Source organism: Haliotis rubra, unplaced genomic scaffold (genome assembly GCF_003918875.1).
Source record: "Haliotis rubra isolate DU_JTF1 unplaced genomic scaffold, ASM391887v1 Scf267, whole genome shotgun sequence".
Taxonomy (NCBI): domain Eukaryota; kingdom Metazoa; phylum Mollusca; class Gastropoda; order Lepetellida; family Haliotidae; genus Haliotis; species Haliotis rubra.
In genome coordinates this window covers 147,423-163,142 of record NW_025766747.1, presented here as the reverse complement: position 1 = coordinate 163,142, position 15,720 = coordinate 147,423, and the positions used below count along the sequence as shown (strand labels likewise).

The 15,720-nt window shown below is 40.3% G+C and overlaps 1 protein-coding gene across 1 annotated transcript; it reads left to right on the top strand.

Annotated features, from left to right (window-relative positions):
• Positions 1 to 5,441: 5,441 nt before the first annotated feature.
• LOC124280392 (putative glucose-6-phosphate 1-epimerase) lies at positions 5,442 to 12,371 on the top strand. Its single transcript, XM_046716294.1, has 7 exons — positions 5,442 to 5,772; positions 6,448 to 6,499; positions 7,767 to 7,825; positions 9,797 to 9,879; positions 10,881 to 10,954; positions 11,252 to 11,322; positions 12,190 to 12,371. The coding sequence occupies exons 1-7, from the start codon at positions 5,682 to 5,684 to the stop codon at positions 12,354 to 12,356; spliced, it is 597 nt and encodes a 198-aa protein (XP_046572250.1). The 5' UTR covers positions 5,442 to 5,681; the 3' UTR covers positions 12,357 to 12,371.
• The last annotated feature ends 3,349 nt before the right edge of the window (positions 12,372 to 15,720 follow it).

Genomic DNA, 15,720 nt, shown 5'->3' with positions numbered 1-15,720 from the left:
TTATCCAATCAAATCGTTAGAATCTCAGGTCAAGTCGTTACGACACAGGTCAACGCGATACGACACTCGTGTGACGTACGAGATTATAGTTTGGCATGAAATGCATGTGGACCCGGTTTTTTGTAAATATCTCTTCATCCAATGACCCAATCGATCTCAAACTGTGTAAGTGGATGTTTTGTCAGACAACCTAATCACATTGTAAATCACCGATTTTATGCATTTGTATTAAAGAATCTGTCTATGTAACTGTCAACAAAATAAACAGCAGAACGCCGACTGCTTGCAGAGGGAGGGAGCCAATGACCTGTAACAGCGGCAGTGTTGGGTCATAAAGGTAAATGCACGTGCAGTTCATGATAGTTACCTGTGCACTGCACAATGATAGACCGTTTGGATCATTCACATTGACTTCTGACCCACATTGACCCAACACTGCCGCTGTTACAGGTCATTGGCTCCCTCCCTCTGCAAGCAGTCGGCGTTCTGCTGTTTATTTTGTTGACAGTTACATAGCAAATAACCGGCGAATGACATCTCTGATGACCCTGATGTCAAAAGAATCTACTGACTGACTGACTGAGTTTGGTTTTACGCCGCTTTTAGCAATATTCCAGCAACATCACGGCGGGGGACACCAGAAATGGGCTTCACACATTGTGCCCATGTGGGGATTCGAACCCGGGTCTTCGGCGTGACGAGCCAACGCTTTAACCACTAGGCTACCCCACCGCCCCCAAAAGAATCTAACTTTGGATGCCTACCTTTTTGTACAAGGTTTTGTTTATTGGTTGTTGGTTTATTTTTCACAATTTTTAGCACGATGTTCTTTTCCATGCCAAGAGCAAAAGTTGTACGTTTCATGTAATCCGACACCTTATAAATTGGTTTGCTACGTTTGCTCTCTTTTTTAAAAAAATTTCAACACATTTCTAATTAAACGTTTAGCATCATCTGAATAAGCTTTCATGATGACAGCTAGAAGAAGTCAATGTGAATGATCCAAACGGTCTATCACTGTGCAGTGCACAGGTAACTATCATGAACTGCACGTGCATTTACCTTTATGACCCAACACTGCCGCTGTTACAGGTCATTGGCTCCCTCCCTCTGCAAGCGGTCGGCGTTCTGCTGTTTATTTTGTTGACAGTAACATAGACAGATTCTTTAATACAAATGCATAAAATCGGTGATTTACAATGTGATTAGGTTGTCTGACAAAACATCCACTTACACAGTTTGAGATCGATTGGGTCATTGGATGAAGAGATATTTACTAAAAACCGGGTCCACATGCATATCATGCCAAACTATAGCAATGAATTAAAACGTGTTCATTTTACAAAAGGTTTTGCTCTGTTTATGAGTCCTATGGTGTTTATGTTTTGAAACATCACAACAAAACGCACCATCCGTAAAATACCCGTATTTAACAGCATGATTTTCAATTTCGGCGTGTAGTGTCACAGAATACACAATTCACATGCAATGCACGTGAAAGTTGGGGATCAGATAGTCTCAATGATGGGTATAAAAGGTTGATCGCTGTCTATCGATTATTCACTGTATTTGGAATATTGTTGACGAACGCAAAATGCCACGTCTAAGTGAAGCCAACCGTCATATCGCCATTGGTGTGCTTGAAGCTGGCCAGTCTCAACGTGCAGTTGCCCGACGCATGAATGTTCACCAAAGCACCATTTCACGGCTCTGGGAGAGATATCGCCGGCAGAATGCGGTAGCAGATGCCTCTCGTAGTGGGCGACCTCGAGCGACCACTGCAGCGCAGGATCGCTACATCCGGGTACATCACCTGCGTCATCGAACAGCTACGGCGACCAGTACCGCTCGACAAATACCCGGATTGAGGAGGCTTTCTGTACAGACCGTCAGGGACAGGTTGAGAGAGGCTGGTTTACGTGCCAGAAGACCTTATTTTGGCCCTGTGCTTCGACAACAACATCGTCGACATCGAGTTCAATGGTGCACCAACGTTCAGGCCTGGAACCTACCGAATTGGCGTAGAATCTGGTTCAGTGATGAATCACGAATTCTATTGGAACGACACGATGGAAGAATGCGGTTGTACAGACGTCGACGTGAACGTTTCGCCGACGCTTGCGGTCGCTTGGTGGACAGATTCGGCCGGGACAGTGTTATGATGTGGGGAGCGATCACCTGCCGTAGGAGAAGTGATTTGGTGATGATCCAGGGCAACCTGACAGCTCAACGGTACTGTGACGAAATCCTACGCCCACACCTCCTTCCAATCATTGATCGCCAGAGGGAGTTGTTTCAACAGGACAATGCCAGGCCCCACACAGCACGTGACACTAGAGACTTCTTCCAGAACTACAACATCAATGTGCTCCCCTGGCCCTCAAGATCACCGGACATAAAACCGATCGAACATATGTGGGATGCCCTGGACAGACGGGTGCGACGCCGTAACCCTCAGCACCAGACACTTCAGCAACTCGCACAGGCACTACAGGCAGAGTGGGCTGCGATTGGGCAACACGAGATTCTGAGACTTATTCGTTCGATGCCGAGGCGATGCCGTGCAGTTCTGGATGCCCACGGTGGTCACACGATGTATTGACTTCAGTGCCACCACACGTCTCCATGTGACACTCAAACTGACTTTCCTCGAGTTGGTGCCAAAGACGGATAAATCTGCATTCCCAGTGTGCAATTTCGCTATATTTCATTGACTCATAAAGCTTACAAGGTGTTTCAAAATAAACATAAAAATACAGTTGAAATTCCTATATGCGTTTCTTTTTGGGGAGAGTATACAATTCGTCTACCATGGGAACATGAACAGATTCTACACATGTAATAATGCCATAAATGGATATTTTCTTCTTATAAAATAAGAAGATATTCGGTTTATCGGGGGTTTGCCGTGATTAGTTTGGGTTTCTTCACATTAATAATAATAATGTGTCCATTTAACTCCACACTAGGTATGCTCAAAGCGCTAACAATCAAGGCACAGCACATTATTACCCCGGATAACTGTTAGGTTATAGTCATATGACTTTTTCCACCGGGTACCCATTTTCCTGCTGGGTGAACAGAGACAATTTTGAACAAACTCACTTGCCTAAGGTGACATGTGTCACATGTGCTTCGTTGTGTGGCAGGACTCAAGTCCTAGAAACTCTCAGGAGTCAAGCTGCCAAACACGGTCACCCATCCAAGGACTCTCCGAGCTCGACGCTGCTTAACTTCACCGATTTGTGACCTGAGCTTTGAGCAGAGGACCACGCGCCGCCACGTGGTAGGGTGCTAAATGCAATGGTTGGGTTAGATGGGAAGGTGGGCACTGAGCAGGGTGTTGATCTGACCAAATGTTTTTCTGAAGTCTTTCTGACCTGTAACAAATATAAATAGGCTGTATAGTTCAAATAATACGAGGTATTATTTAAAAAAGTAAAAATGAATGTAATCAACTAACGTCCAAAAGAAACTTGACAACGAAAAAAAAAACAAATTGTGTATTTTATACACTCAAAGAACATACAGACGTATTTTCCAAACCGAACTACAATTACCAACCACAGTCTTGAAGGTGCACAAGTAGATTTGACTTTGCAATCTGAACACCCTCCTTAACCTACAATATATTCAAAAGTCCTATAATTGGAGGCTACAGTTCTCCATCCTAAAATAAATAACAGTATATTTACTATTCTTCTACCGTGTGACACTCATCAAAGTATCTCATTGTGATGTTGAAAACAAGACGTCTGGATGGCACAAGATGACATCATACAGTCCAGATTCTATGCCTGCATGTGATGCATCAGTCTCACATTCCTAGAATAAACAAATGACAATTCATCATTCACCTACATACATAAAACGTATTACATATTTTCCATTACATTATAAAATAGCTTTACACTTCATTATTTTTTCAATAGGTTTATAATTATTTGCCCTCTTCAAACATTAGAAAATATATGTCTACATTTGACAAATTAATTACGAATTTAAGATATTATACCAAATACTTATTATAATTGTATGATGACAGGGCAACACAGTTAAGCTATTAGGAACTCGTTGATGAAGCTGTGACTATGTCATGATTTTGACATGCCTTGCGTGTAAATAATGTTAACGCCAATTGGTTTCTTTTCGATGTGCGTAATTTGAACAATACAGATACGGAAAACCGCTTTGATCTATTCTTATATCGATGGGTTTTCACCAGAACTATTTATAGACATTTTGACGATGGCTTGGCCAGATATACAGCGATATACCAGGGACGGATACAACTTGTTGAGAAAGGAGGGGGTGCACAGTTCATTTACAACCGTTATCACGAGAGTCTCAGAGGCCATTTAATAAACTCTCAGGACAAAGGAGTTCTCTCTGTGCTGCCATGATTTTCTTTAATACCTATAAACTCTTTTTTCGAAGTAATGTATATGTTTATTTTGCACTTACAATAACGTATAATCATGTTGAAGGCGGTGTGTGAAATAGCCATTGGCCCGCTAGCTCGTGGCTAGTAAAAGTCCAGTCGGGCCAGTAAATTTCCACAGTCACTGGCCCGACTATCTAGTGAATTTTCATGGGTTCATTTTTTAAATATATCTATCTTTCCGATTTGTTAAATTATAACACACTTTAAATTCATGCAAGATTATGGCCGGATAAATGATGATATTTTATCTTTTTGTAACATTTTACTTAGTTTCTACATTCAAATTTCGGGCTAGTGAATTATTCTGTGGGCTAGTAGCTTTCAGGCATAGCTAGCCCGACTGGCTAGCAAAATTTGGAAACTATTTCGCACACTGTTCGAAGCTAGGGTGGTTCCATTCCCACTCCTACTCAGTCTGCATGCACCACATTTTCGTATACGGGTCACCTGATCCATTTGTGAGATATACAGGGGAGATATCACCAAGACAGATCCTGAATTTGTGAGATATACAGGGGAGATATCACCAAGACAGATCCTGAATTTGTGAGATATACAGGGGAGATATCACCAAGACAGATCCTGAATTTGTGAGATATACAGGGGAGATATCACCAAGACAGATCCTGAATTTGTGAGATATACAGGGGAGATATCACCAAGACAGATCCTGAATCATGATCTTTCTTCAATCTTAGAAGCGGACCAAGCAGGTGCAAGATCAAAGATTCCTCGTACTATAATCTTAGACAGACAAATTAGATCTATATACAGTTGCGTTCTTGCGTAATAATATACTCAGGAGCTTCCCTCTGATGCATATGAGGTTTTAACATAACAAAGTCACCATACATGTGCAAAATGTTATCTATATCGGATATTGAAAGCAATCCATTTTCTTCTACACGCGCGTTTGTTTACATGCAAGGTTGTAGCCCATGCTTCGGTCACGTGATATGCAAATTACACGGAGTGACCACTCCCCTACCTAGAGTTCCACGTGAAACATTGTTTCGATTTGCGATCCTTTGCTTACATAGGTTGTACTGCTCCGTCATCGAAGCCCGACATAGAGCAAGCTATGTTATGCTAAGGCATCACTGGGCCGGATCGTCGTGAATAACCTCGATCAACAAATTTGTGCATTGTGAGTCGTCCGGTCACATGATATGCAAATCAGGGTCAGGGAGCGATGTTATGCTAAGTCATAGCTGCGCCGTCCAGAGTGTGTGGAAAGATGGCAAAACAATCTCCTTCCTGTTTCCCAAATAGTGATGTTGTATTTCTTGACCGCGGTAATGGAACATCTGTACTCGTGCACTTGCATGGTAAGCATCGTGGCTGACTCTGCTTATCACTGACGATTAACTGAAAACGTTGGAAAACACGTGCAGTGACATGCACAATGTCAATGACACTCTCAAACTTAGCTAAGATACATAGCGTTCACTGACATCTTATAGCTAACTCAAACTGGACATGTCACAGTCTATTATACTAGTCTGCCACACAGACCCTGAAACTAACATATCCAAGAAAGCCCATGCAAGTCTGGGTTATGTGGCAGTTTCAGGAAAATGAAGAAAGTCTCAGCAGAGACCATCTAATATATGGTCTCTGGTCTCAGGGCTTTTTTGCGTTATATTTTAATTTTTTTTACTATGAACTTTTTTTATTTATTTTTATGGTGAACTGTTTTTTTCTGTAAAATATGTTCATTTCAGAGACTAGTGGTTAGTCTAAGTCTATACTGACCCGTGGGGATGATTTACATAGGAATCGGTGCACTAGTTCCATAGTCAAAAGGCATCACATGTTTCCATTAAAGACTTTATTCCAACCAGTAACTATATAGCCAACAGGTCTACTGAAGCTGAAGTTGGCCTAAGTCACTCTGCCCCTCAGTCCACTACTTTGGTATACTCACTGTTTCATGCTATGGTGGTACAGTGTTTTCACATACAGTGTGTAAAACATAATGGCTATTGTATTGTCTTGTACAGGAGCCACCATTTTGTCCTGGAAGTGCCATGAACAAGAAGTCTTGTTTTTGAGGTAAGTCACAGGAAAGTTGGAGACGACCAGTCCAGGGCCTAGATTTTCGAAGCTTTCTTACAGCTACGATAGTCATAAGTGCCATATATTATCATTAACTTACGACTATCTAAGCTCTAAGAGAGCTTCGAAAATCTAGACCCTGCTCTGAAACATGATAATTCCAATCCTGTACAGTTGTTTGGAACATATTTACTATGCAGCATCTGATCAGGTGTACTGACTGGCAAAAATGAATGATGATCCAATGTATTGTCCATGAGAAGAATTATAATGATTATATTCATATGAAAATTGTGTCATCCGTAAAATCTTACATAAACTATTGTGATAACATAATATCTTAATTTACACTGACATTACACAGAGCTGAGTCTTCATAGCTGCTTCTGAAATATGTTCAGAATGCTGTTGTTGATTACTTTATGCATTAATTTGTCACCACTCAATAGCAATGTGAAATGTTAATTTCATTTGGTCCATTTTTGCAGGTTTGCTTAAATTATCTTCTCTGGCATTTAATCAACTGATGTTTAGCTGATGAACATTATCTCCTTGATCTATGTCGTTGACCAACCCAAGATGTTGTTTACCAGTGTTATTATACCCAAGCCGAAGTATTCTGGGCGATGATAGCAGTGGGAAAACACTGATATATTGTTTGGCAGACTATGGTAGTATATTCATTATTATTGTCAGACAACATGCACAATGGCAATGCTTCAAATGGATATTAAAAAAACTGAGAAATTTTGGATTATCAAGGACCTACCATTGTTAGGAAGTATAACCAGCGTATTTGAAATTAAAAACTGAATACACAATTTATAAACAAGGGAAAACTATCAATTTAGTTCTTCCAGGTATTCTGATTCAAAAGTAAGGCAAGAACATCTTAGGACCATTGTGTATGTTATATTTAAGAATAAGTGTACTTGAATGAGACAACGGATATATCTTTCAATATCAATCTCGAGCTGCATCATCCCCAGACCAGAGGAGTGGTCCAGCAAAGTAACCCATATAGAAGGTTATAACATCCTGAACTTCTGGTTACAGAAGAGTTACCTCCCTTAGACCATGTGAGTGACTACAGGGTTGCTGGACATTTATCAATATTGGCCTTGCACCCTGACTGTTGAAGTAGTAATATATTGTACTCTGTACATAAACTTAACATTGATCTTACTTTACTTGTCGATTAATTGTATATGTATCAGTGAAGAAGTTTATCTACATGAAATGGTATGTAATTCTTTTCCGTCAGTGAGAAGGCTGTGTTTGATAACAAAAAGGCCATCAGAGGTGGAATACCAGTAGTCTTCCGTAAGTATTCATTTCTAAACATATTTTTGTAAAAAGTAGACACTTCTGAAAAAGTGACTGTATCATGTTAGATTTTGTGTTTTATTATAATAAAAGTCTTCAGTATGTAGAGGTTTTGAGTACGGACGGATTCAGTACCTGCAAATTTCAGTGATATGCATGTTCCATTTATTTAACTGGAATATCGTTGGCAGAGTCATTAAACAACAACAACAAAATATATTTGGTCGTGAGGGAAATCAGAGTTGGCTAGTGTCCAGAGCAGGATACAGTCCCTTTGTGAGCCACTGGAAACAATTAAATCTTTAAGTTTACAGAAAACTTTGAAACATTAGCGTGAAAATTATCAGACAAGTCCAGATTTGTGGCTTGTAGCTCTTTTCCTTTCATACATGCAACTATTTGTTACTGCTAACTAAACTTAGGGACCGTTCATAATTTAAGGCTAGGGATGGGGTGAGGGTATTATTTTTACATAGAAGCATGTACAATGTGAATGACCCCCCTAAAATTAATTTATGTACAAAGTAGGAAACACCAACCCCCCAACCCCCATGTCATGTACAAAATCAATGACACACACATCTCTTCCCATAATTTTTAAGCAGAATTGTAAAATATTTTAATGTACAAAATTGCTGACCCAACACACACAGTTTATGTGTACAAAATTTATGCCCCCACCCCCCACCCTACCCTGAACAAAATGAGTGACAACCCCCTTGAAATCATCGTCACCCTTAGCAGCACAATAAAACTGAGTAGGAAAAGTGGTACTATGAGCAAGTTTATGACAAGCATGATGTTTTGTCATATGTTTGTACTGTTCTTATCTTCATAGTAAGAAAATAAACTTCATTCAAAGCCTGAAAACATAAAGATATAAAAAGTTACATACACAAATCCTTTCCCAGGAAATCTTCTGGAAACTAGTTCTCATCCCGATGATAAGTAATTTCTGAAAGTCTAACATTCTTCTAAATTATGCGGATCCCATGGCACAAAACATGTAGTATCTGCCACAGATTTGACATGATATTCACAGACAAGTACAAGTGTGACAACACATTTAATGTTATTTCACAGCATACTCAGTTAGCCATTTTGGGGGTTGCTGACAAAACATATTGTTAAACTTGTTCTGAATAATCCCAAATTTGCAACACATGATGTCTCATCATATATTAACTTATAACAAACTAGGAAATAACAACATACTTGTCTAGGTATCAATCATTCCAAGCTGCATGAATCATTGAATTTTGATATATGATTCACAGAATAGTAATTAATAATTGACAGTTTAAAAGTTGTAACCAAGGCCCTCAGCTTACCTCAGCTGTTGCTAACTCTTGTGTTGTTACCTCTTGTGTTTTTACCTCTTGTGTTGTTAACTCTAGTACATCCTCTATAGTCTCCAGGGTATACGTTCCGATAAATCTCCACTAGTACCCTGGATGCATCTATGGCTCGGCCCGATAATTTTATTACCTCTCTTTGCTGGCTCTGCATTCTCACAATAGCCAATCAGCTAAGCTGCGGTTACACCCGAGCTTGCCAGTGTCAACAAAGATAGCGGTCGCAGCTGCAAAGGTTTGTTCGCAGTGCGACTCAGATTTTGTGGGAAATCATATAGACAAATTGACAGGTTTGAAACCTTAAAAATATATGCAAGAACTCTATCTACCTCTTTCAGAGTACCTCTGCAACAATTATGTTGCCAAGTTTAATCAGTTAGATAAAAGAAACGAAAGTGAGTTGTGATTGGTACGCTCAACTTCCCAGTGTAGACACCTGATTGGATAAAAAGACAGCCAAGGGAGGTAAGAACATCATCGGGCTGACCCACAGATCATCGAGGATGACTCAAATGTTGTTTCCTTTTTTGTTTCCCCTACTGTGGTTACTTCTAGTGTTGTTACCTCTAGTGTTGTAATGGATAAAAGTAATAATAAACTGTTGTTTTTGTAGCTAATTTTGGTCCCTGGGATCTTGGCCCACAGCATGGCTTTGCAAGGACAAAGAGATGGAAGACAGAAACACCACCTAGAAAGGTTTGCTCTTTACTTGTATGTTGTTTAGAGGGGTTACATGCAGCTCACCTAAATTAATGTTACATGAGATGTAACCTGTTTGCTTGGGGTATCCTGAGTGTCAATTTATCTCCACACACACTCACTCACTCAGAGACCTCATTGAAAAGAGCCTCACTTATATATCAGTGCAGGCAGCATCTATTAAGTGTCTTTAAGGGTCTATATTGGTTGACATGTTACACCGTTGACTATAGACAAGTGAGACACAGAACCATGGCTGTGCCACAACAGCTAGGGTAATAGGATGGCTCAGGCAATGTACATGATTTTAGCATTTTACACACAAACATAGGCTTGCATAACTTTACACACAAACACAGTCTTCGATAACTTTACACACAAACACTGGCTTCCTTAACTTTACAAACACAGGCCTTAACTTTACAAACAAACGCAGCCTTAAATAACGGTACACACAAACACAAGCTTCCATAACTTTACACACAAACACTGGCTTCCTTAACTTTACACACAACACTGGCTTCCTTAACTTTACAAACAGGCCTTAACTTTACACACAAACACAGTCTTCCATATCTTTACACACAAACACAGGCTTCCATAACTTTACACACAAACACAGTCTTCCATATCTTTACAAACAAACACTGGCTTCCTTAACTTTACAAACACAGGCTTCCATAACTTTACACACAAACACAGGCTTAAAACATAGGCTTCCTTAACTTTACAAACACACGCTTCCATAACTTTACACACAAACACAGGCTTCCTTAACTTTACAAACAGGCTTCCATAACTTTACACACAAACACAGGCTTCCATAACTTTACACACAAACACAGGCTTCCATAACTTTAGACACAAACACAAGCTTCCTTAACTGTACAAACACAGGCTTCCATAACTTTACACACAAACAAAGGCTTCATAAATGTTACCATGAACCCGTACATGACCAGTGTTGATGTATTGAGTATTGAAGACGTTGCTTTCAGGATAGTTCAGGCAATGTTGTAGCTGAGTTCGTCCTTCAAGACGATGAGGCCACCCGAGCCGTGTGGGACTTCAGGTGAGATTTACATACATGAATCCATTCACACAATGTGAAGTGCTACAACTTTGTTTATGTTTTTCTCAACCATAGTGTCAGCAGATCAATTAAAGAATCTTTGCATTAGATGGTGTGTATGTGAGGACAACTATTCACTGGGTCTGTTTACCATCTACGTGGGTGAAACTACAGTTCTCATACTTTTAGGTTGGTCTTCATACAAATGATTACTTAAAAACAATGACAGTTTGAAATGACACATAAGCAATCAGATCTCCTTATAGCCAACTTGTGTTTAATGATCACCTGTTTCAGGTTTAAGGTTGTCTACACTGTCCAGGTGATGGAGAAGACACTCACTTTAAATATGGCTGTGAACAATGTGGGTGAGTATACTGCAATACCTGTTCCCTGGATGTAAGCAGTATCGGTGAGTATACCACTCCACCTGTGCCCTGGCAGCAAACAATATCGGTCAGTATACCACTCCATCTGTGTCCTGGCAGCAAACAGTATGGGTGAGTATACCACTCCATCTGTGTCCTGGTAGCAAACAGTATGGGTGAGTATACAACTCCATCTGTGTCCTGGCAGCAAACAGTATGGATGAGTATGTCGCTCCATCTGTGTCCTGGCAGCAGACAGTATGGGTGAGTATGTCGCTCCATCTGTGTCGTGGCAGCAGACAGTATGGGTGAGTATACCACCCCATCTGTGTCCGTGGCAGCAGACAGTATGGGTGAGAATGCCACGACACCTATGTCTTATCAGCAAACAGTATCAGTGAGTATAACACGACACCTCTGTCACGTATGAGACATTTTAAATGCATTGTTATGTAGTGATTATGTCATCAACTGGGAATACAGTCATATGTCAATTACTGATTTACAAAGTTCTATCCCCTATATTTCTGTGTATTTGCTCAACTGGGTGTAGCATTTCTTTCAAGAGCATTTTCTTCAGGAAACTTTGTATAAGCATCAGGACTGTGCTGAAATAGTACCGGTCAATGTTCTGGAATATATATATATATTATAATTATTGTTGCCTTTTTTCATAGGTTACTAATTCAGTTGATAGTGGGGTTTCATTCCAGTGCCAAACCATTCATTATTTTCTCCATGAAACTTTGCCAGCATATTAAACTGCCTATGACTGGTTTCTACCATGCCTTGATCTAAGACTGTTAATTTACAATTTTAAGCGTGTGAAGATGGCAGGAATATTGATGACCTGTCTTCCTGTTTCAGACAGCAAAGACTTTGACTTCACCTGTCTCCTACACACATACTTCCGTATCCCTGACATCTCTAATACAGCAGTCATTGGTCTGCAGAACACCACCTATGTAGACAAGGTCAGTTGTCCAGAACAAGGATGTAGACAAGGTCACTTGTACAGAACACCACCTATGTAGACAAGGTCACTTGTACAGAACACCAAGGATGTAGACACGGTCACTTGTACAGAACACCAAGTATGTATACAAGGTTAGTTGTACAGAACACCAAGGATGTAGACAAGGTCACTTGTACAGAACACCAAGGATGTAGACAAGGTCACTTGTACAGAACACCAAGTATGTAGACAAGGTCAGTTATGTAGAACACCACCTATGTAGACAAGATCACTTGTCGAGAACACCACCTATGTAGACAAGATCACTTGTACAGAACACCAAGGATGTATACAAGGTCAGTTGTACAGAACGCCAAGTATGCATATAAGGTTTGTTGTACAGAATACCACCTATGTAGACAAGGTAACTTGTACAGAACACCACCTATGTAGACAAGGTCACTTGTACAGAACACCAAGAATGTAGACAAGGTCACTTGTACAGAACACCAAGGATGTAGACAAGGTCACTTGTACAGAACACCAAGTATGTAGACAAGGTCAGTTATGTAGAACACCACCTATGTAGACAAGATCACTTGTCCAGAACACCACCTATGTAGACAAGATCACTTGTACAGAACACCAAGGATGTAGACAAGGTCACTTGTACAGAACACCAAGGATGTAGACAAGGTCAGTTATGTAGAACACCACCTATGTAGACAAGATCACTTGTCCAGAACACCACCTATGTAGACAAGATCACTTGTACAGAACACCAAGGATGTATACAAGGTCAGTTGTACAGAACACCAAGTATGCATATAAGGTTTGTTGTACAGAATACCACCTATGTAGACAAGGTCAGTTGTACAGAACACCACCTATGTATACAAGATCACTTGTCCAGAACACCACCTATGTAGACAAGATCACTTGTACAGAACACCAAGGATGTAGACAAGGTCACTTGTACAGAACACCACCTATGTAGACAAGGTCACTTGTACAGAACACCAAGGATGTAGACAAGGTCATTTGTACAGAACACCAAGGATGTAGACAAGGTCAGTTATGTAGAACACCGCCTATGTAGACAAGGTCACTTGTACAGAACACCAAGGATGTAGACAAGGTTGGTTGTACAGAACACCAATTATGTAGACAAGGTCACTTGTACAGAACACCGCCTATGTAGATAAGGTCACTTGTACAGAACACCGCCTATGTAGACAAGATCACTTGTACAGAACACCAAGGATGTATACAAGGTCAGTTGTACAGAACACCAAGTATGCATATAAGGTTTGTTCTACAGAACACCACCTATGTAGACAAGGTCACTTGTACAGAACACCAAGTATGTATACAAGGTTAGTTGTACAGAACACCAAGGATGTAGACAAGGTCACTTGTACAGAACACCACCTATGTAGACAAGATCACTTGTACAGAACACCAAGGATGTAGACAAGGCCACTTGTACAGAACACCAATTATGTAGACAAGGTCAGTTATGTAGAACACCACCTATGTAGACAAGATCACTTGTCGAGAACACCACCTATGTAGACAAGATCACTTGTACAGAACACCAAGGATGTAGACAAGGTCACTTGTACAGAACACCAATGATGTAGATAAGGTCACTTGTACAGAACACCGCCTATGTAGACAAGATCACTTGTACAGAACACCAAGGATGTATACAAGGTCAGTTGTACAGAACACCAAGTATGTATACAAGGTTAGTTGTACAGAACACCAAGTATGTTTACAATGTTGATTGTGCAGAACACCAAGTATGTATACAAGGTTGGTTGTTCAGAACACAAAGTATGTAGGCAAGGTTGGTTCTAGAGAACACCAAGTATGTATACAAGGTTGGTTGTACAGAACACAGTGTATCGAGACAAGGTTGGTTGTACAGAACACCAAGTATGTAGACAAGGTCAGCTGTACAGAACACCAAGTATGTATACAAGGTTAGTTGTACAGAATACCAAGGATGTAGACAAGGTCACTTGTACAGAACACCACCTATGTAGACAAGGTCAGTTGTACAGAACACCCAGGATGTAGACAAGGTCAGTTGTACAGAACACCAAGGATGTAGACAAGGTCAGTTATGTAGAACACCACCTATGTAGACAAGGTCACTTGTCCAGAACACCAAGTATGTATACAAGGTTAGTTGTACTGAACACCAAGGATGTATACAAGGTCAGTTGTACAGAACACCAAGTAAGTATACAAGGTTTGTTGTACAGAGCACCAAGTATGTATACATGGTTGATTGTGCAGAACACCAAGTATGTATACTAGGTTGGTTGTGCAGAACACCAAGTATGTATACAAGGTTGGTTGTACAGAACACCAAGTATGTATACAAGGTTGAGTTGTACAGAACACCAAGTATGTATACAAGGTCAGCTGTACAGAACACCAAGTATGTATACAAGGTTGGTTGTAAAGAACACCAAGTATGTATACAAGGTCAGTTGTACAGAACACCAAGTATGCATACAAGGTTTGTTGTACAAAACACCAAGTGTATATACAAGGTTGGTTGTACAGAACACCAAGTATGTATACAAGGTTGGTTGTAAAGAACACCAAGTATGTATACAAGGTCAGTTGTACAGAACACCAAGTATGCATATAAGGTTTGTTGTACAGAATACCACCTATGTAGACAAGGTAACTTGTACAGAACACCACCTATGTAGACAAGGTCACTTGTACAGAACACCAAGTATGTATACAAGGTCAGTTGTACAGAACACCAAGGATGTAGACAAGGTCACTTGTACAGAACACCACCTATGTAGACAAGGTCACTTGTACAGAACACCAAGGATGTAGACAAGGTCATTTGTACAGAACACCAAGGATGTAGACAAGGTCAGTTATGTAGAACACCACCTATGTAGACAAGGTCACTTGTACAGAACACCAAGGATGTAGACAAGGTTGGTTGTACAGAACACCAATTATGTAGACAAGGTCACTTGTACAGAACACCAATGATGTAGATAAGGTCACTTGTACAGAACACCCCCTATGTAGACAAGATCACTTGTACAGAACACCAAGGATGTATACAAGGTCAGTTGTACAGAACACCAAGTATGCATATAAGGTTTGTTCTACAGAACACCACCTATGTAGACAAGGTCACTTGTACAGAACACCAAGTATGTATACAAAGTTGTTTGTACAGAACACCAAGTATGTAGACAAGGTTGGTTGTACAGAACACCAAGTATGTAGACAAGGTCATTTGTACAGAACACCAAGTATGTATACAAGGTTAGTTGTACAGAACACCAAGTATGTAGACAAGGTTGGTTGTACAGAACACCAAGTATGTAGACAAGGTTGGTTGTACAGAACACCAAGTATGTATACAAGGTTGGTTGTACAGAACACCAAGTATG

What these genes read in the sequence shown, in the direction of transcription:
- LOC124280392 (XM_046716294.1), top strand. Translation starts at nt 5,682, where the DNA reads ATGGCAAAACAATCTCCTTCCTGTTTCCCAAATAGTGATGTTGTATTT. An exon ending in TGTACTCGTGCACTTGCATG is followed by an intron (nt 5,773 to 6,447) that starts GTAAGCATCGTG and finishes TGTCTTGTACAG; the next exon opens with GAGCCACCATTTTGTCCTGG. An exon ending in TGGAATACCAGTAGTCTTCC is followed by an intron (nt 7,826 to 9,796) that starts GTAAGTATTCAT and finishes TTGTTTTTGTAG; the next exon opens with CTAATTTTGGTCCCTGGGAT.